At 39.4% G+C, this 20,833-nt stretch overlaps 1 protein-coding gene and 1 pseudogene across 5 annotated transcripts in view; one reads left to right on the forward strand and one right to left on the reverse strand.

Annotated features, from left to right (window-relative positions):
• Positions 1 to 9,687, reverse strand: part of ARMC8 (armadillo repeat containing 8) — a 129,252-nt gene extending 119,565 nt beyond the window's left edge. For all 5 annotated transcript variants that reach the window (XR_012380435.1, XR_003210140.2, XR_003210138.2 and 2 more), the window contains exon 1: positions 9,392 to 9,687. Coding sequence is in view for 1 of the 5 variants with exons in the window: in XM_025881719.2 (XP_025737504.1) it covers positions 9,392 to 9,436 (45 nt within the window). In the remaining 4 variants the exon portion in view is untranslated. The remainder of the gene's footprint in view (positions 1 to 9,391) is intronic.
• Positions 9,688 to 15,102: 5,415 nt separating this feature from the next.
• On the forward strand, positions 15,103 to 15,575 carry LOC112822647 (large ribosomal subunit protein eL19-like; annotated as a pseudogene).
• Positions 15,576 to 20,833: the final 5,258 nt, after the last annotated feature.

Below are 20,833 nucleotides of genomic sequence, written 5' to 3' on the forward strand. Positions count from 1 at the left end.
CCAAGATTTTGGTGTTTTGCTGTTTTTCTTTTACTTTTTGAATTCTGGTAAACTTCTGGCCTCATTAGAACTCAATCAGATTCTCATTCAAATTCTTTCAGACCTGTCACATAGGACTTTTGCAGGTATTTTTCTTTTTTTTTTTTTAATCATGGGATAAAACTTTTTTGCCGCCACTAGCAACTTTGGAAGGCTTATAAAATGGCAACTGAGACTCCTAGAATATAATCGGCCTTAAATTTCACAAATGCAATCATGAAAACACTTAAATACCTAATTTTAAACTTAATCTACCTGGATAAGAGGCAACCCTGAACTCTCAATAAATAAGACTGAAAATTGGACTTTACATGTTAAGGAAACACTTTAATAAATCAGTGCTCAGAGTTTGAAAATAAAATTCTAAAATGTAAGGGTGTGCACACAGTTTTGTTTTGTTTTTTTAATTAGGTGTTTAGATATATGGCTCTGACACTTTATATCACAGCATATACAGTGGGCAAGTCTGCCTCTCTAGTTCTGTTTTCCTAATTTAAAAAAATGACAAGAATCAACTACAGATTATCTGCAGATTTCTTCCAAAGACTCCATAATTTACACTCACACAAAGAGGGATTTTTTTTCATAATTTAAAAACCAGAGCACAGTTAGATTAAAGAGGATACGAAGAGTAGCCTTTACCTTTTTGGTACTGAGTTTTTAATGAAATAAAATATTATAGCTTTTTTTATAATATCAACAATTGCTATAAACATGCTTTGGTGGTCACAAGAACTGAAAGCAATTTAGCATTCATGCCTCTTTCTAATCAGGTACCGCAATGTTTATGCTTTGAAAGTATGGTCAAATCACAAGGAGTTGTTTGGGTCTGGATGATCGTTAAGGTTCCTTCTCACTATTAAATTCTATTCACTTACTTTTCAATGTAGATGGGAATGTCTGAAGACTGAGGGCCAAGAAGATATCCTTTCAGATAGAGAAAAGGAACTAAGTAAGGATCAATGGTACAAAGCAGCATAATGTGGAAGTCCAAGGAGGCAAAAACTATCTTTGGGGCATAGGAATGACAAGAGTTGTGAGGAGTTTTACAAAGACTGAGATACTCTCTGGGTTAGCTGAGGTTCACTTAAATGCCTCCCAAGATGATAAGATAGCCCAGGAAATCCACTAGAATGTATTCAAATGCTTGCTCCTATATCTTGACAAAACAGAGTGAGGCTATTCATACATGGGTGGACCACAAGAATAGTTTAAATTATTATTCAAGATTGAAATCATATAATGACTTAGAGATCCTGGGTGCCATCTTTCACGGTACACCTTGTAAGTGGCAGTGTCCAGACAGGCTAGCTGTGTCTCCTGATTTAAAAAAAAAGGGGGGGGCTTATTTGCTTCAGATTCATAGAAACAGTGAACACCGTTGCCTCGGAGCTATCCATGGTGCTTGACTCAGACTCAGCCCACCACTTCCAACAATTATTCATGCATTAGCTTCCCTACTAAAGTACCACTAAGGATCTGTCTAACCCATAATCTACACCGTGGCCTGTGACAATCATGCCACTATCATGGGCCACTTGTAATCTGTCTATTCCACTTTGCCTGTGTCCAGACCCCCGAGTATCTTACTTTGTCCTAGTGTGGATCTCCAGCTAATCTACCCTTTTCCCCCAGGCCTGCTATACCATCTGCTACACAAAACCCTTTCTGTAGAGATAGTACACCTCACAGAAGATCATCGGCATACTCTGAGCACAAGAGTATGGTTCTTCAGAGCCAAGTCCCCACATGATACCTTATATGAGTTCTAAAACCTTATTATTGTTACAAATTTTACCATTCAAAAATGAATGTAAATGACTTCTAAATTTTGCTATATGTGTTTTTGTGACTGACTTTGGGAACAGTAAAAAAAAAATAGGAATTATTAACTTAAGACTGATGTGTAGGTTTTAGGGAATCGTGAGCCAATTGAAATTATGTGATTCTTTAGGCAGATGCATGTTTTTCTGGGGAAGAGGATGTTGAGACTCTTATCCTTAAAAAGGTAGAACCACTGATCAATATGGTGATGACTCCCAAATAATGATCACCCCAGGTTTAAGCTCTAGATCTTTATGTGTGTGGTATAACAAATATATGTGGTCTTTGTCCCGGTTCCTGGCACAAAGCTATTAAAACGCTTGGGACTTCCTAAGTGATAGGAGTGTCTTTGGTTATTCATAAGGATTCCCCTTGGAGCACACCTAAGTTTATGCTACTGAACAATTAGGCCCTAGGACCCCAAGAGAGCCTCAGGATGAGACTGGTAACCAGAAGACCATGTTATTAGAGGGATGGAACTTCTAGTCCTACCCAGGGGTAAAATCTCTGGGAAGGGGTAAAATGGTGTGTGGGGCGGGCGGGGGGGGGGGGGAGTGCTGGAGATTAAAGCTCAATAAAATCTGATGAACTTCTAGGCTGGTGAATGCATCCATGTCTTAGGAGGGTAGCATACCCCAATTCCATGGGGAAAGAAGTTCCTGAATTTGGGACACCTCTGGATCTTGCCCTATGCACCTCATCATTTGGCTGTTCACCTGTATCCTTTATAATAAACTGGCAAACATAAGTAAAGATTTTCCTGAGCTTTGTGAACCATTCTAATAAATTATCGAAACCAAGGAGGGTGTTGTGAGAACCTCTGATTTACAGCTGATTGGTCAGAGGCACAGAAGAACAACCTGCACTTGCAACTGGTGCCTGAAGAGGGGCAGTCTTGTAGGACTGAACCCTTTACCTGTGGGATCTGACTCTATCTTCAGGTAAACAGTGTCAGAATTGAGTTAAATTGTACCACACCTAGCTGGGGTCCATAGAGAACTAGAGAATTACTTGGCAGTATGAAAAACACTCCAGAATATCCAACTGCCTATTTGACACCTCTAAAACGATGTCCAGAAAACACTGCAAACTCAGCATGTCTAAAATGAAACTTATTTTTTCTTCTTACTTCCCTAACATGTTCCTCTCCTAATCCTCAGTAGATGATACCACCTAGTTGTAAAGGTAAAAATCCCATCAGTCATGTTTGATCATGATCATGACTCTTTTCCTCATTCCCCTTATTCAATCAGTGACCACCTATAACTTTCTGAAAGCTTAATAAATTCTTAAAACACTCTTTTTTTAAAGATTTTATCTATTTATTTGAGAGAGAGAAAGGCAGTGAAAGAGAGCATGAGCAGGGAGGAGAGGGAGAAGCAGGTTCTCTGCGAGCAGGGAGCCCAATGCAGGGCTCGATCCCAGGACCCTGAGATCATGACCTGAGCCGAAAGCAGCCACTTACCCAACTGAGCCACCCAGGCACCCTTAAATTTTGCAGGTGGTAAAGACCACCAAATATTAATAGATCCTATAAGCTGGAAACTCTTACCACTGGACCACAACTATTCATTTTCATGAGGCAGCATATACTCTCTTATCATTCCCCCTCCTCCAATAACTGTATTATGAATATACTGGAGAATGTAGCTAACTCATTATTCTTCTGATTTTATAGAAAGAGTAAAACAGTTTTCCTTTAACAAAGTGACAAGTGGGGGCTGTTTCTGCAAAATGGCTCTTATTAGGAATACCTTTCATTCCTATCTAAATAGTCCCAGGGATCATGGCACCACTGTTCAGTGAAGACAGCTGTTCTCTAGTTTCCAGAAGGTAACAGGAATTTTTGTCAATAACTCCATTTCTTTATGCAGAAGCCAACATGACAGATGGCACTGTAAAGCAATTGCCAAATCAGGAGTGAAAAAGATACAAGTCAAAACCACTGAAATTCCTGGCTCCTGGCACTATTTTGAAATTCTTAATGAGAATGGGAGGAGAGAGGAGACAGACCTCCAAGTAAAATAGAAAGACCCTACACTAAGGTGTTTCTAACTCTTGGTAAAGCTTAAAAAACTTTTTTTTTTTTTTTAGGATTTTATTTATTTGAAAGAGAGAGATAGCGAGAGCACAAGCAGGGGGTGGGGAGAGGGAGAAGCAGACAGAGGGAGAAGCAGGCTTCCCACTGAGCAGGGAGCCAGATGTGGAGCCCGATCCCAGGACCCCAGATCATGACCCGAGCCAAAGGCAGACACTTAACGACTGAGCCACCCAGGCACCCCAAGCTTAGAAAACTTGAGCACCCAGTGTCTGAATGCAGGTGGCAATCTTCCCTTAAAGAGACAACACAATGCCTGGAAACATACAACGAGCATCTCCCATTCCTCACACATTGCCAGTAAAGATTTGGAAGTTCATACTGTTAAATTCCTGTTAGGAACACCTCCTAACATACCCTGAGCTTCCTGGTGCTTTGTGGAGTGAATTAATGGCAAACTTTAAAATGTGCTGACGAGATTTTACTTTGCATTTATTACTAAAAACCAAGAGAGGCCAAGTTCATGCTTATAGTAATAGCTGACCTTAATGTCACATAAAAATTTTTCCTACTGTCAGCTGTCCATGTTAAGAGAGCAAATCAATACGCAGCTTAAGGCCAACAAATGTTTATAATTATCAAGAACAGAACAAAATCAAGGCATACTCAAACTTGGAATACCCTGTACAGTTCTACTAGCTGCTTGTCAAAAAGGCATAATGGCACTAGGAAAACACTGTAAAGGAGACAATTAAAATTAATAGATGCCTTAGCTGTCTATACCAGCCTATGATGCTATTCAATAAAATTTTATTACCTTGTCTCTCTCAAATCATTAGAAATTGACCAAAGTGAAATGCAATCATCCTCTTAACAGAGTCTTTCACAAAGATAAATTTTTATTTTGGTTAAGTCCAATTACTAATTTTTAATTAAAAAAATTTTTTAAATAGGTCATGGTTTTGGTGTTATGTCTAAGACTTCTTCATCAAGTCCAAGGTTCTGCAGATTTTCTCTTGTTTATTCTAAAAGTTTCATTTTATGCTTTATAATTAAATCTTATGATCCATTTTGAATTAATTTTTGTATAAGCTGTGAAGTCGAGATCAAAGTTCATTTTTTAACCTATGGTTAAGCGGATGAAAAGATAAGCCACAAACTTGGGAGAAAATATTTGCAAAGCACCTATTTGACAAAGGACTCATACCTAGAATCTATAAAGAGCTTTCGAAACTCAACAGTCAAAACACAAACAGCCCAATTAGGAAGTGGGCAAAAGGATATGAAGAACTACTTCACTAAAATAGTTCTTTATATTCAATAAAATATGGATGGCAAGTAAGTAATGAAAATATTTTTGACACTACTTATCATTGCAAAAATGCAAATGAGGATCATGATGAGTTATCACTGCACATCTATTTAGAACAGCTAAAATAAAAAAAAATGACAATACCAAATGCTAGTGAAGGTGCAGAGAAACTGGATCTCTCATACATTACTGATGGGAATGTAAAATGGTACATCCTCTCTAGAAAAGTGTCAGTTTCTTCAAGAACTAAACATAACATTTACCATACAACCTAGCAATTACACTCCTGGGCATTAATCTCAGAGATATGAAAAGTTATGTCCACGTAAAAACCTGTACATGATTGTTCACTGCAGGTTATAACAGCCAAAAACTGGAAATAACCAAAATCTCTAATAGGTTTATGCTAAAATGTGACATCCATACCATGAATACTACTTAGCAGTAAAAAAGAACAAACTGTTGATACAACTTGGATGGATCTCAGGGTCATTATGCTGAATGACAAAAGCCAATCTCAAAAGGTCACATACTGTATTTATGTAACATGGAACATGACAAAATTAGAGATGGAAATTAGTGGTCACCAGGGGTTAGTGGGCAGGGGGTAGGCAGGTTTGACTACAAAGAGGTAGCATAAGGGAGATTTTTGTGGTGATAGACTAATTCTGTATCTTGACTGTGGTGATGGCTATACTATACTCATGTGACAAAATGATACAAAACTATACATATACTTGTACCAGTATCAACTTCCTGGTTTTGATATTGTACTATAGTTACATAAAATGTAACCAACGGGGGAAACTAGGCCAAGCATACACAGGGATCTTTCTGTATTATCTTTGCAACCTCCCATGAATCTATAATTACTTCAGAATAAAAAGTTTTAAACAATCCAATCAATGTTAAAATCATCCAAGAGTTTGGGAAACATGGGAGAATTTATAAATTTGTTGAAAAGGGTAATGCAAACCAAAGTGCAAACCAAAGATGGATAGGGATGATCATGGTGCAGCCTAGAAAGATAGCTGGAGAGTTTGTTCAACTCCCCAAAATAGATAGTTCAACCAAACATTTACTGAATACCTAGTATATGCAAGACATAGTGCTATAAATAGCAGTGGGGTTAAGAAAAAGGTCAAGCACTTACCTCTGAATTAATTTACTAAGAAAATAGAACAATTGTTAAAGGCCTCAGGGCCTCTGCAAAAGCAGTTTCCTTTGCCTGGAACACTCTTCTGTTTTTCTAGTTAGTTCTTAACCATCCTTGAACTCTCAGTTCATTGTCGCTTCTTCAGGGAAATCCTCCCTAGCTCTCCTCATTGCCCTCTCCATTAGACCAGGTTCCCCTACTACATGCTCATACACACCCTATATTTTTCATTCATAACACTAATCACCATTCACAAAGAACTGTATAATGATTTGATATCTATTTTCCCCATTAGGCTAAAATTTCCAAAGGGCAAAAACAGGTCTATGCCACTCACCACTGCATTCCCAAACCCAATGCCATGCCTGGCAAATGACAGAAGTTCAAAATATATTACATGAATGAATCCATACAAAGCTATAATTCATATGTACAAATGAGCAGGCAAACAGTAAGAGTTACTGGGTTTGGAAGAACCCAAGATCACTTCAATTTGAGAAAGCCAGTTTATATGGGAGAGAAGGTTCATGCAGAGGACAAAGAATCTTATATCTGAAGTTGAACATGATTATCAACCTTTCGGCAATAGGAACCCACTAAAGAATTGAAACAGGAACGTAGTGTGTCCAATGTCTTCTATAGGAAAATTACTGTGGAGAATGGACTGGAACTGAGAGGGTAAGACATAAGAAGTGGTAAAAATAATTCTGAGGACACTGTGGTAATGCAGGCACAAAATGATATGAAAGGGTGGCCACGGGAACAGCCACATGTGTGAAATACTAAGAGCCAACAGAACTTAAGGACTGATTAGATATAGGGGCATGAAAAGGGTAAGGGCCAAAGATGATCCAAGACGTTTAACAGAGAGTGATCAATGAAAGCCAGTACCAGTAACAGAAATGGAAAGTCATAATCAAGTCCTCTTAAGAGAAGGGAATGTGCTTTGTTAGAAGTCTCAGGTAACATCCACCCAATTGAAGATACAAGACTATGTGGAAAAAAAGTCAAGGCTGGCAATGTAATATGTGAGTGGATCACAGTTAAGGTTTAAGGGTGAATGAGATCTCTCATAGAGGAGAAGGTATAAAGGGCCTTGAATGAAACCCTAAAGCCATATGATTTGCCCCTTGCTTGAATTATGTTTATCATGTCGTGGACTCATTCAGACTGTGACTTCCCTGAGGGCACCTCTGATCTCATCCTTGCATTCCCTAAAAGTATACATTAAAGAGTGTTTTACATAACTGGTGCACAGTAAGCAGCCTATTAAAGGAATCAGTTATTTTCAAGGTAATTTCTGATTTATATTTTCTGTTCCATCTGCACTCTGTATTTCAAAAGGTGGTGCCACAGTCGTGTCTGATTTCCCAAGGCTCTATAACTGATGAATTGACAGACAAGACTTTGGGACTGTGAAAAATACATCAGCCCCCAATGAGATTAGAACTAAAGGAAATCCCAACTAGAAGTAGGGAATACTCTTCAAGAAGTTTCTGCATAAAATTAAATAGGAAATATTATTTACTGAGGGAGAGAAACAAATGAAAATTTTCAATTGTATGCATGATACAAGTTGACAATGTATAAAAAGTAAAGAAGCTTCAGGTGAAATAAAGGATAAACAAGATAATTAAAGGGACTTGAGGACAGTTGAGAGGGATACTTTTTTAAAAAACATATTGAGGGCAAAGTCATTCACCTGCTTGCCCACAAAATATTCCTAGGTATTACAGAAGTAGAATAAAAGGCTAACCTGATTCAATACTTAGATGAACAGTGTTTCCCCAAGCTGTATAAGGAAAAGGACTGCTAAAATCGATCAGGAGACAAATTGGATGACGGCCCCCGCCCCCAAATTAAATTATCTAGGCTACAGTATTCCATAGTGTTCTAACCCTGAATTATATAGCAAATGTTCTAAGTGCTTCCAAATAGGTGAGTGTGTCTGTGGGAGAAGTCAGGGAAGAGAAAAGAAACTCGCTGGAATCACAGATTCTAGGACCCTGACAAGTCAGGTAATCTGTAATCCAACCACCCTCTCAGTATCAGACAGCTTCCACAAATTTAAAAGATGGCCAACCAGTCTTTGCCTATTTCCAACAGTAAATGGACAATTGGTAAAGTGACTATTCTCTCGTTGGACAGCTCTAAATTGTTGTAAAACCCTTTGAAGTTATCCCTCAGTAACTCACTCCGGGTCCTGGTTCTCAAAGCAATACAGTGAAAAGTGAAAGTTGTATTTTGGATTTTTTTTTTTTTAACTTGAAAAAACCCCCAAACAACTAGATATTACTTCCTGGCGGCTCAATACATTCCTTTCTCTCAATAATAGGAAAATTGACTTTTTTTCCCCCAGCGTTTGACTCCCCTTAAAGAAAAAAGTAAGGTCAGGCACAGGTTCCTTTAGACTCCGAGCTGCGACCTCCAAAGCAGAGCGAAAAAAAGGGGCTTAAATAACTACATACACTAAGATATGCTGCAGCTGACATGAAATCCCCGTTGCCAAGAAGCAAGCAGTTCTAGCCCGTGTCGGGACACGATAGAAGCCACAGACCTGGTCTGGCCTCTCTCAGGCTGTGGGGGCCCAAAGTGCCTGCACCTCTCCTTGCCAACACCGCCGGGGGCTGAATGGGCGCTCTTTCCCAGGCCAGCGGCAAGCCCGGCGCCTCACAGGGCAGAGCGCTCGGCCCGGAGAAGCAGCAACGCTGAGAGGAAGGTTCAGTGAAGCACCTGGCAAAGCCCAAGCCGAGCCACCGGGCCAGCTGCCCGTACGCCCAACCACCGCGTCCGCCAGAGGCCACCCGAGAAACGCTACCAGTGGAAGCTCCTGGAGTTGGAGACGTTTCTGGCTGGGTCGCGGTCCCGTCTATTCCTCCCGCCCACCCTCTCTCTCCATGGCCCAAAGCTGAGCCGGAAGCCACCCCAAGGGGTGGTGTTTAGGAGGCACTCCGCCTTTGGGGCGAATGCTGCGGGCCGGCCCGAGCTCTTCAGCTAGCGGGCAGCTGCGGCGGTCACTCACCGAGAGGACGCTCATGCGGATTGGGGTCTCCAACAGGCACGCCATCTTGAGCCTTCCCACCCGGCTACGGCCGGTGCCGGCACGGGGGCCGGCACTTTCGACAAGGAACTATTGGGCCAACGAAAGGCACCTTCTGCAGAAAGTCGGGCAGGTAGACGAAAACACACCACGCTCTAGGCACAGCTGAAGTACGCCAGGGCCCGCAGAAGGGAGAGGAAAGGAAAACCGCGCCAAGGGCCTCCTCACGAATCGTCCTCCCAGAAACAGCAGCTACTCTCAGCCTGGGTTAGAGGTGGGAGCGGGCAGCAGTTTCCGCATGCGCAAAGAAGATCTGCCAGCCCCACCTGCCGCTCGCGGTGGGCGGAGCCACAGGGGCGGGGTCTCGCTCTGGCGAGGCAGTCTCGTTACAATGCGGGAGCTCACGTACTCCTGTTATGAAAAGTTAGTATGTGGAGTCACATATGTAATTTGAAGTTCACATTCATATTCATTATCTCACTCTTTTGCACCAGACTGCTAGCGTTGTTATTATCGCCATTTTGCAGATGGAGGGACTGTGGTCTCAGAACCAGGTCTTCAGCATAATCTGCCCGACCCATTTATTCTGGTGTAGTGTTAAGAATAGATACTCTAGAACAAGAACGCCTGGGCTTAATCTTTACTAGTTCACTTATTAGCTGCATTACCTCCAGCAAGTTACTTAATCTCCTTATGCTTCAGCTTTCTCTTCTACAAAATAAGGGTTATGAAAACGGAGAACTAAAGCTCTTTAGAACATGCCTGGAATGTAGAAAGCGTTATATATGTATTAGTATAACCGCAGCCTCTGAGTCAAATTAAAAAAAAAAGTGGGGGGCAAACATCTGAAGAATTAGCACTAAAGTGCTCTGGTAACTAAAGCCAAATAAAAACATCCTTCTAATTACATTTTCTGATTGATTAATCCAGCTTTCCCACTCCGTGTGTGTGTGTGTGTGCGTGTGTGTGTGTGTACAAAACTGCCCTGCATTTGGCTTGACAGGTTTCACGTGCGTACTGCCTGTAACCAGTAAGTTTTCATAGAATAGTTGCAATGAGCCTGTTTCATTACTTGTTTTGGTTTTTTTTTTCCATTTTTATAGCCACTCCTTAATTCAAGCTGTTACTACCTCTCCCATGGACTAGAGCAATAGCCTTCCAACTGATCTTGTAGCCTCTACACTTTGCTCCTCATGGCTTTCCTATCTTCTTCCTGTTTAGGTATCCCCCTCTTTGAGAAAGTTCCCCTTAAGCCACTTTGCTTGAAAAGCCTTCTACATTAAAACCTGTTTTTGCTAACAAAAGAAATCCAAAGAGAATTTTTGCTTTTATGAAAAAAGGTAGTAAATGAAAATAGCAGTTAGAGTTTGTTTGGCAGTGAGCGTTTATAAAGGCAGCTCTCAACCCCAGGCAGCAGGGGAGAATGACATCCCCAAGCTCCTTCCCCGGGAACTATGTTCAGCATCTCAGTATCAAGCCACCCATAGCTTTGAACTTGTCTGTGAACACCTGTGCTTTATCTCCATTTATTTTGTGCATCTCTTAGCAAGATACGTCCTAAGGTATCAGAAATGCCTAAAAGAGGTTATTTTTCAGGTCTGGAAATGCTCAGAAATGTTTCTAAATGTTTCCATATAAAGTAATGGTAATTGCCTCTTCACTTTATGTCGTTTTGGTTTAGAAAGTTTTGATAAGAACTCTCTAATTTTGGATAGTGGGGGAAACCTGTACTTGGTTTCCAAATTTATTATAGCCCTAATTATCCTTGCTCACCGCTCTGTGTTCCCAAACAACTGCTGAGTTTCTGGAAAGCAGGAATTTCATTTTAGATTTTTCCTTCTGCAGTATTTCCCAAACTTCAGTAATCTGCATACCACCCATGCAATCTTTGTCAGTCTAAACCCAGGTGTTATTATTCACTCAATATTTTTCTTTAAGGTCAATTTCAATTCATTAAATAGTTTTATCTTCATCCTAAATGATAATAGTCTGTAAAATCAAGTTTTTTGTGCTCCTTATTTTTATTCTAGTATGTATTAACATAATAACTACAAAAAAGTTTAAATGTCCATTTGTCATCTAAAATCATGCCATATACTGCATACCATAAGAGAGCAGAGCCATAACCTTTGGAACAGAGGATACAAAAGTATCAGTTGAATTTTCAATTGACATTTGTACGATATAGAGTTGTGATAGCTGTGTTTGTCCATGCTTCATCCATTAGCTCAAGCAATAAATCCTCCAGGAAGCCCCTTCCCCAAGTATAAGTTAAATGACCCCTCCCCATGTTTTAATGAATTTTTAATGTTCTTGCCACTAACACAGCATCTCCAACAATATATTGTAAATTTTTAAAGATGTTATCTATTCATTTGAGAGAAAGAGAACGAGAGAGCACAAGCAGGCAGATTGGCAGACAGAGGGAGAGGGAGAAGCAGGCTCCCCACCCAGCAGAGAGCCTGACGTGGGGCTGGATCCCAGGATCCTGGGATCATGACCTGAGCTGAAGGCAGACACTTAACCAACTGAGCCCCCCAGGCACCCCATATTGTAATTTTTTTTTAATTGTTTACTTGTTTGTCTCCCCATTATACTCTTCAGGACAAGTACTAGGAATTTTATCTACTAGGTCTTTTATCTCACATCCTAGCATAAAATAATCATGGTAAATGTTTATTGAATGAATTTTTTACTTAGTTTGGTAACCCTCACAGGCAGATCCTGGAACAGTGATTTGGGTGCAGGTAGTTTATTTGGGAAATGTTTCCAGAGACCAGAATTGATGGGTCAGGGAGAGTAAAAAAAGAAAGAAGGAAAAGTTAATATAAGGATCCATTATTGAAATCACTGCTTTCTCCTTGAGGACCTCTGAAAAATGTACAGAATGCTCCCCTGGATAACCCTCTTGAAGCTGGAGCATTTATCCACCCTCCCATCCGGTATTGGTTAAGGGTTTCCCCAGGGCTGATAACTGTCCTGGATTGTACTTGTGCACAGAAGAGAGAGGGCTTCCTTAACCTGGTATAGAAACGCAGAATGTGTAGGCTTGATTTTGGAGTGCAATATAGACGGCATGAATCTGAGCTCGCAGAAGAACCATCATTACAGCTGTGGCTGAAATCAGAGTGGACAGGAGCTAGGGAATGTAACTAGAGCATCCAACACCTCTGCTACTCAGGCTTTCCTATTTTATTTCCAGAAGACTGACATAGCCATTTTATGGGAAGGAAGCATTGATTAGCAAACTTCTAAGCTTGGGGATCAGGAATCTCATTCCTAGGTCAAATTTTGCTGCTAAAAACCCTTAGGTATACTCTTCAAAGCCAATTAATGAGTAGAAATTGACGGGATAAGATTTTGATTCAGCTTTCATGTAACAGCAACAACAGAACAGGTAACTTTGGCACAGTGGTGGGAAGAGGGAACTATCCACACTGACTTCCCTGCAAACAGGAATGAAATTTCTCCCCATCCTCCCATGGCTCTTATTGCAGAGCAGTATTAATTTCTTTTCTTTCTTTAAAGATTTTATTTATTTATTTGATAAAGAGAGGGAGAGAGCAGGAGCGGGGAGGGGCAGAGGGAGAAGCAGGCTTCCCACAGAGCAGGGAGCCCGATGTGGGGCTTGATCCCAGGACCCTGGGATCATGACCCGAGCCCAAGGCAGACACTTAACCGACTGAACCACCAAGGCGCCCCGAACAGTATTAATTTCTGAAAAAATAATGACAACAAAGTGTGAACTTAATAAGGCAAAACAGTAATGCAAAGTAAAAAGTAAGTAGCCAGAAAGAAATTTGAAAAGTATTTATAGATGTCTAAGTGCAATTGCCAGGATAGAGAAAGCGGAATTTTTGAAAGTAGAAACATACCTATGCAAAAAGAGGAAAGCATAAAGTATAGAAAGATAGATGTAAACAAAAAATTGAATGGCCTCCAAAGGACTTTGGAAGAAACTTTAACAAGATTTGACAACAGAGGCGAGTCTTTAGAACAAAAAGAGAAAATGCAGTAATGGTGGTGTGGAAGATATAGTTCAGTTTAACAGTCACTAACTGTGGGTTTATTTGTGCACATATTGTATGTACTGGGGATTCAAGGTAGTATAAAGACGTGGTTCCCAACTTCAAGCAGACAGGAATAAAAGTGACACTCTGAGAGGTTCAATAATTTATTTAAGGTTGCTTAGGGGATGAATAAGAGGCTGAATCAATTTAGGCACAGGCTTCTCTATTTCAAAATCCTTACCAGAGCCCTCACAGTCTCCTGGGACCTGACAGGCCTATCCTACATGGGACAACTAAGTACTCACCTAAGAAACCAGCTAATTTAATTAAGCAAAATCTACAAGGGCTTTGCAATGGGAAATAATGCATCAGTAATTCATCAGGTGTTTGGAGGGTATAAAATATGCATGTGCATAAAGCAGAATTAGTAAGGTGTTGAAAAAGTCTTTTATTAGAAATTATAGTAAAAAATGTTCTTTTTATAACCAAATTATGGTAGAATTCCAACTTACAAATATAGAAGAAATGATGGAATTTGAAAGCCACCACATGACAACCACGTGAGCTATCAATGTTTGAAGCAAGAATCATCAATGGATGCTTACACTAATTGGTGAAAATATAATGAAAAACAGGATATTTATCCAGTCTCAAAGCATCTTCCCACAAGTGACTTATGATGGTAGAGAAACTTGGTAGACACCAGTTATTCAAGCGATTGCAATTAATATCACCACTAATGGGATAAATAGACACTATGATAGGATGTACTGGTAAGGATACAACACCACTTCCATGGTATTCCTGACAAAAATGCACAAGTGTAATCCTGAGGAAACATCAGACAAACCCTAATTGAGGGACATTCTACAAAACAACACATCCACATCCTTCAAAATTGTCATGAAAGACAAAAAGAAAAGCTGAAAAATTATTCTAGATTAAAGGAGACTAAAGTGACATGACAATCAAATGCAACTTGTGATCTGGGGTTGAATCCTGGACAAGGAAAAAAGCATTTCCCCCCTCTTGCTACAAAGGTCACCAATGGGAAAGTTGGCAAAATCTGAGCAAAATCTGTAGATGATTGCTAATCACTGCAGCTGTCCTGAGTTTGATAATTGTACTGTTTTTCTGAAGAGAATGCCCTTCATACACAGTGAAGAATTTAAGTGTAAAAAATTGAGTAGCTGTGAGTTAAGCAATTGTTTTTTTCTTTAATAATGAGAAAGGAACTCATTTATTTATTTTTTTAAAGATTTTATTTATTTATTTGACAGAGAGAGACACAGTGAGAGAGGGAACACAAGCAGGGGGAGTGGGAGAGGGAGAAGCAGGCTTCCTGCTGAGCAGGGACCCCGATGCAGGGCTCCATCCCAGGACCCCGGGATCATGACCTGAGCCGAAGGTAGACGCTTAACGACTGAGCCACCCTGGCGCCCCAAGGAACTCATTTAGACAATAATTTTTAAAAGGAGGACCAAGGATCCTGCAAATGTATTCTTTCAACAAAATGTATATACTAGGTGTCCACTATGTGCCAGGCACAGTGCCCAGGAGTGGGTAATACAATTATGAACAAGATAGATACATTCCTTGTTCTCACAGAGCTTTCAGGCACAAGGTAAAGAGAGACAAGAAAATAAGCGATTAGACTTTCCTTCTGGCGCTGTGGCCACAGGCATGAATATGTTCAGGCTTCCGAAGAGGCTTGCCTCCAGTGTCCTCGCTGTGGCAAAAAGAACGTCAGGTTGGACCCCAATGAGAGCAATGAAATCGCTGATGCCAGCTCCTGTCAACAGATCCTAAAACTGATCAAAGATGGGCTGATCATCCTGAAACCTGTGACTGTCTATTCCTGGGCTTGGTGCCAGAAAAACACTTTGGCCCACGGGAGGGGCAGGCCTAAGGGCACTGGTAAGAGAAGAGGTACAGCCAATGCTCGAATGCCTGAGAAGGTAACCTGGGTGAGGAGGATGAGAATTCTGCACCAGCTTCTCAGAAGATACCGTGAATCTAAGAAGAAGACGGGACCGCCACATGTATCACACAGCCTGTCCCTGAGAACAAAGGGTCAGGTGTTCAAAAACATGCGGATTCTCACAGAACACATCCTCAAGCTGAAGGCAGACAAGTGAAGGTAACAAGTTAGATAAAGTAAAGCCGATCTGTTCACCATTTACAATGCAGGAATGGAATCTGGAAGTTATCAAACTTGTAAACAAGAGATATTGAGGTTTGTTTTTATTTTTTTTAATGAAATCAGAAAGTGCAATGAGATGTCTGACAAGTTTACTATTCAGAGGCTAGAAACACCACAGCACTTTTATTCTTTTGTGATGTTTGCCTCTCTTCAGTTTAGTTTTACCAACACAGACTTGCTCTCTTCTTGAAGTTTTCCTTTAGAGTGTGCTGCCATCAGCTGGTGGCAGGTGCCAAAATCACCTAGTTCAATTATAAGATACAGTTAGCAAGGACAGATGTTTTTTCTTGATGTTTGTCACATTTTATTTGAAAACAGACTTGAAAACTCATTGCTCAAATATTTCCATAGCTCACTCCCTTACTTCATGAAGGTTTCTGCTCAATGTCACCCTATCAGCATGGTCTTCTAGAACCACACTATATTCATGAAATGCCCTACTCCTTATCTCAGCATTTCCTATTCCATCACACTGCCCTATATTTAATCATCCATCTTTTAAATATGTTTCTTTATTCCTGTGTTCCTTATTTTTATTCAACTCTTATTTGGTTGGATTTCATTGTCAAGTCATTTTTTCATCAAAAAGGGCCCATGGGGTATTGTCTCCTTGGAGTTCTTTTATGGCTGAAAACATCTGCTTGTTGCCTTTTACTTGAATGACACCTTGCCTGGTATAACAATATAGGAAAACATAACCCATTCTAGGTATTTTAAGCGAAAAGATCACAACATTTTTGGAAGGGCTAAAGATGCAAATGAGGTGGGGAGGAATATATTTTACTTGAGATCAGGAACAATAGGAAGTTCACCACCTCTGAAGGAGTTTGAGGTGCTGAGTTACCACTACCATGGCTAGAGCCAGAAGAGAACAGAAACAGCTTTAACTATCTTCTCCCTTCTAATTTCACTCAAGTGTTTCTCATTTGCAAAACCGAATCTGGACCTCAGCTGGCAAGGGAGTCTAAGAAATGTAGTTTCTCAGTTCTAGCCCCTGCAATACATGGATGGGCAGAAACTAAAAATACAGACACACACAGAGGGAGGGAGTATTTTATATATCTATATATCTATGATACATTATATATATAAATTATATATCTGTCATATATAATAGGTACTATATGTGAGAGTAAATGGCAGAAATGATGCTCCTTTATCCCTAAATGTATTATATGTATGTATGTGTATATATATATATATATATAATATGTAAGTTTCCTAAAAACAAGGAATTCCCTTATATAACCACAGTAAAATTAACAAAACCAGGACATTAACCCTGATGCAATATTATTGAATTTACAGACCTTATTCATATTTGGCCAATTGCCCCAATGTCTTTTATAGTACCATATTCATGAATCTTCCATCTCCTTTAATTTTTAATCTTTATCAGTTTGTCCCATATTTTATGAGCATATTTTTAAGAAAGATAAACCAGTTATTTTTCTTTCTTTTTTTTTAAAGATTTTATTTATTTATTTGACAGAGAGAGACACAGTGAGAGAGGGAACACAAGCAAGGGGAGTTGGAGAGGGAGAAGCAGGCCTCCCGCAGAGCAGGGAGCCCGATGCGGGGCTCAATCCCAGGACCCTGGGATTATGACCTGAGCCGAAGGCAGATGCTTAACGACTGAGCCACCCAGGCGCCCCAAACCAGTTATTTTTCAATTGTCTTTCTCAATTTCAATTTGTCTCCTATTTTTCAAGATTAGACTCGAGTTATGCATTTTTGGCAGGAATACCATAGAAATAAAGTATGACATATCAGGAGGCACACAATGTAGATTAGTTCACTCCTAATAAGATTAACTTTGATCATTCTGTTAAAGTGGTGTCTGCCAGGTTTCTAGTGTAAAATGCTTATTTTTCTTTGTGTTATAATAAGTATCTTTTGGGAAAGATACTTTGAGACTATATAAGTAGTCTCAAATAATAGATACATTGAAACTATGTAAGTATCCTATTGCTCTCTAAAGTTTTACTCAGTGGTTTTAGCATTAGTTGAATATTCTTGCTTGAAACAATGATGATGATGATGACAAAATGGTTATCTCTAATCCAACTTTCCTTCCATATTTACCAATCAGCATTCTTGTGTAAATAAGATCCCTCTCTTTCCCCTATTATTTATTTATATCAGTATAGAATACAGTTGACCCTTGAACAACATGGGTTTGAATTGTGCGGGTCCACTTATACATGGATTTTTTTCTTATAAATGTATTTATAAGAAAATGTATTTTCTTATGTACTTATAAATGTATTTTCTCTTCCGTATGATTTTCCTAATAACATTTGTTTGGGTCCAGCTTACTTTATTGTAATAATACACTATGCAATACATATAAAACACAAAATATGTGTTACTTAACTGTTTACATTATCATTAAGTCTTCCAGTCAACAGTAGGCTATTGGTAGTTAAGTTATACATGGATTTTTGATAGTGTGCGAGTCTGTGCCCCTAACCCCCACATTGTTCAAGGGTCAATTGTAGTATATTCCTACTTTATTTGATGGCCTATAGCCTGTTACTATGATTATTCATTTTGATGCTGAAATTGTTTCAGACGTGGCCAGTGGCAAGACCTTCAATCGGTGTCTTTTGATATCTGAGATTCTTTGAACACTTCCTTGCTTTCTTGCACAAGATAATCCATGTTCATTTTGTACTTTCTCTGTCCTAGAATCAACTACTTCAACAAGACTTCATTTCTTTTAGAGGGGAATGGTATTTAGACACCAAGGTCTGGTTGTCCCTAAGAAGTTTTAATGAACACCTGTTCAGCCTCATCCCAGATTATGCTCTTTTTAGCATATTTCCATTGTAACTTGTGGTTTCACTTTTCATCTTGCTCATTGCTGAGTGCTTCTATCTAGATATTGCCTTTGCTCTGATAGAATCAAGGAATTTCTTTCCCAGCAGGTCTGAGACCTGTTTGTTTCCCCATGGGACTACACACACACACTTTGAGGGTACCTGTCTGTTCAGTGAGTGTGCCTTTTCACATTTTCAAAAAGAATTATCTTCATTGTTCATTCAATCCATTTTTCTCCAACAATTTTTCTATTTCTCCTCATTCAGAATGGGAAGAGGGTGAGACTTTCTACTAAATTTGATTCTCTCTGGATTTAAGAAAGTCAGTGAGAATTCTCGTTTGTTTACTCACTGGTATGGCCTCTAGAAATGGGGTGTGGGTTGGAAACAGGAGCTGAGCCACAATGCACTTCATCCTTATTTTCATCTTTTATTTCCTGCTTTGACCACTAGTTTTTGAATGTTATGGTATTAGGTTATTGTTTCCTATTGGTCACAAAAGAAAATCCAAAAGACTGATATATTAAAATTTTCTTATAAACTCTGCATGGAAATCATAAGGCGATACCATTGCAGAAAATGTAAGGAAATGGCTAAAATGTAACAGGCAGACAATACCAAGGCCATTGGGCACATGGAATAATTGGAATGTTTTATATTCCTTAGGAAAGTGTAATTGGAACACTTTGGAAACTGACCTAGCTATCAAAGCTAAACATGTACCTACTCTATACCCAGAAATTATATTCCTGGACATAATCCAAGGGAAATAAGTGCTATGTCCACTAAAAGATTCTTACAAGAATGTACATCGTGGTTTTATTCATAATAGCCCCAAAGTAGAAACAACACAATTGTCCTTCAGCAGGACAATAGACAAGCAAACTGTGGTATGTTCACACATGGAATACTACACAGTAATAAGAAACAGCATCCTATGATTATATCTATTTATATTATAGACTTACAGATGAATTTCACAGACACTAAATTAAGTTCATAATATATATTGACATTTATATGAAGTTTGTAAACAAGCAAAGGTGAAATAGGTGAAGGGGATTAAGAGTCCACTTATGATGAACATTGAGTCATGTATAGAATTGTTGAGTCACTATATTGTACACCTGAAACTAATATAACACTGTATGTTAACTATACAGGAATTAGAAAAAAAACAACAAGCAAAGCTCATCTATGTTGATAGAGATTAGAATAGTGCTTTTCTTTTGGGTGTAGGGACTTGTGAGGAAGTACAAAGGAGCCTTTCTGAATGCTGGAAATATTTTATATCTTGATATGGGTGGTGGTTATATGGGTGATTACATATGTAAAAATGCATCAAAATGGACTCTTAAGTTTTAATTTGTTCATGTTACTTCAAATTGGACCTCAATTAAAATATTTTACATGGAAGAAAAAGGGATCCAGAAAATGATAATTCCTGTAGATTAAAAATCAAATGGATCTATGATCAAGTAATCTTCGACAAAGCAGGAAAGAATATCCAATGGAAAAAAGACAGTCTCTTCAACAAATGGTGTTGGGAAAATTGGACAGCCACATGTAGAAGAATGAAACTGGACCACTTTCTTACACCACACACAAAGATAAACTCAAAATGGATGAAAGACCTAAATATGAGACAGGAATCCATCAAAATCCTAGAGAACACAGGCAGCAACCTCTTTGACCTTGGCTGCAGGAACTTCTCACTAGACATGTCTCCAAAGGCAAGGGAAACAAAAGCAAAAATGAACTGTTGGGACTTCATCAAGATAAGAAGCTTTTGCACAGCAAAGGAAACAGTCAACAAAACCAAAAGACAACCGACAGAATGGGAGAAGATATTTGCAAGTGTCTTATCAGATAAAGGGCTTGTATCCAAGATCTATAAAGAACTTACGAAACTCAATATCCAAAAAATAAGTAATCCAGTCAAGAAACGGGCAGAAGACATGAACAGACATTTCTCCGAAGAAGACATCCAAATGGCCAACAGACACATGAAAAAATGCTCAACATCACTCAACATCAGGGAAATACAAATCAAAACCTCAATGAGATACCACCTCACATGAGTCAGAATGGCTAAAATGAATGAGTCAGGAAACAACAAATGTCGGCAAGGGTGTGGAAAAAGGGGAACACTTTTACACTGCTGGTGGGAACGCAAGCTGGTGCAGCCACTCTGGAAAGCAGTATGGAGGTTCCTCAAAAGGTTGAAAATAGAGCTACCCTATGACCCAGCAATTGCATTACTAGGTATTTACTCAAAGGATACATAGTGATCCAAAGGGGGACCTGCACCCCAATGTTTATAGCAGCAATGTGCACAATACCCAAACTATGGAAAGAGCCCACATGTCCATCAGCAGATGAATAAAGA

The sequence above is a fragment of the Callorhinus ursinus genome, unplaced genomic scaffold (genome assembly GCF_003265705.2).
Source record: "Callorhinus ursinus isolate GAN/ISIS: 27379988/994484 unplaced genomic scaffold, GSC_fseal_2.0 scaffold1, whole genome shotgun sequence".
Taxonomy (NCBI): domain Eukaryota; kingdom Metazoa; phylum Chordata; class Mammalia; order Carnivora; family Otariidae; genus Callorhinus; species Callorhinus ursinus.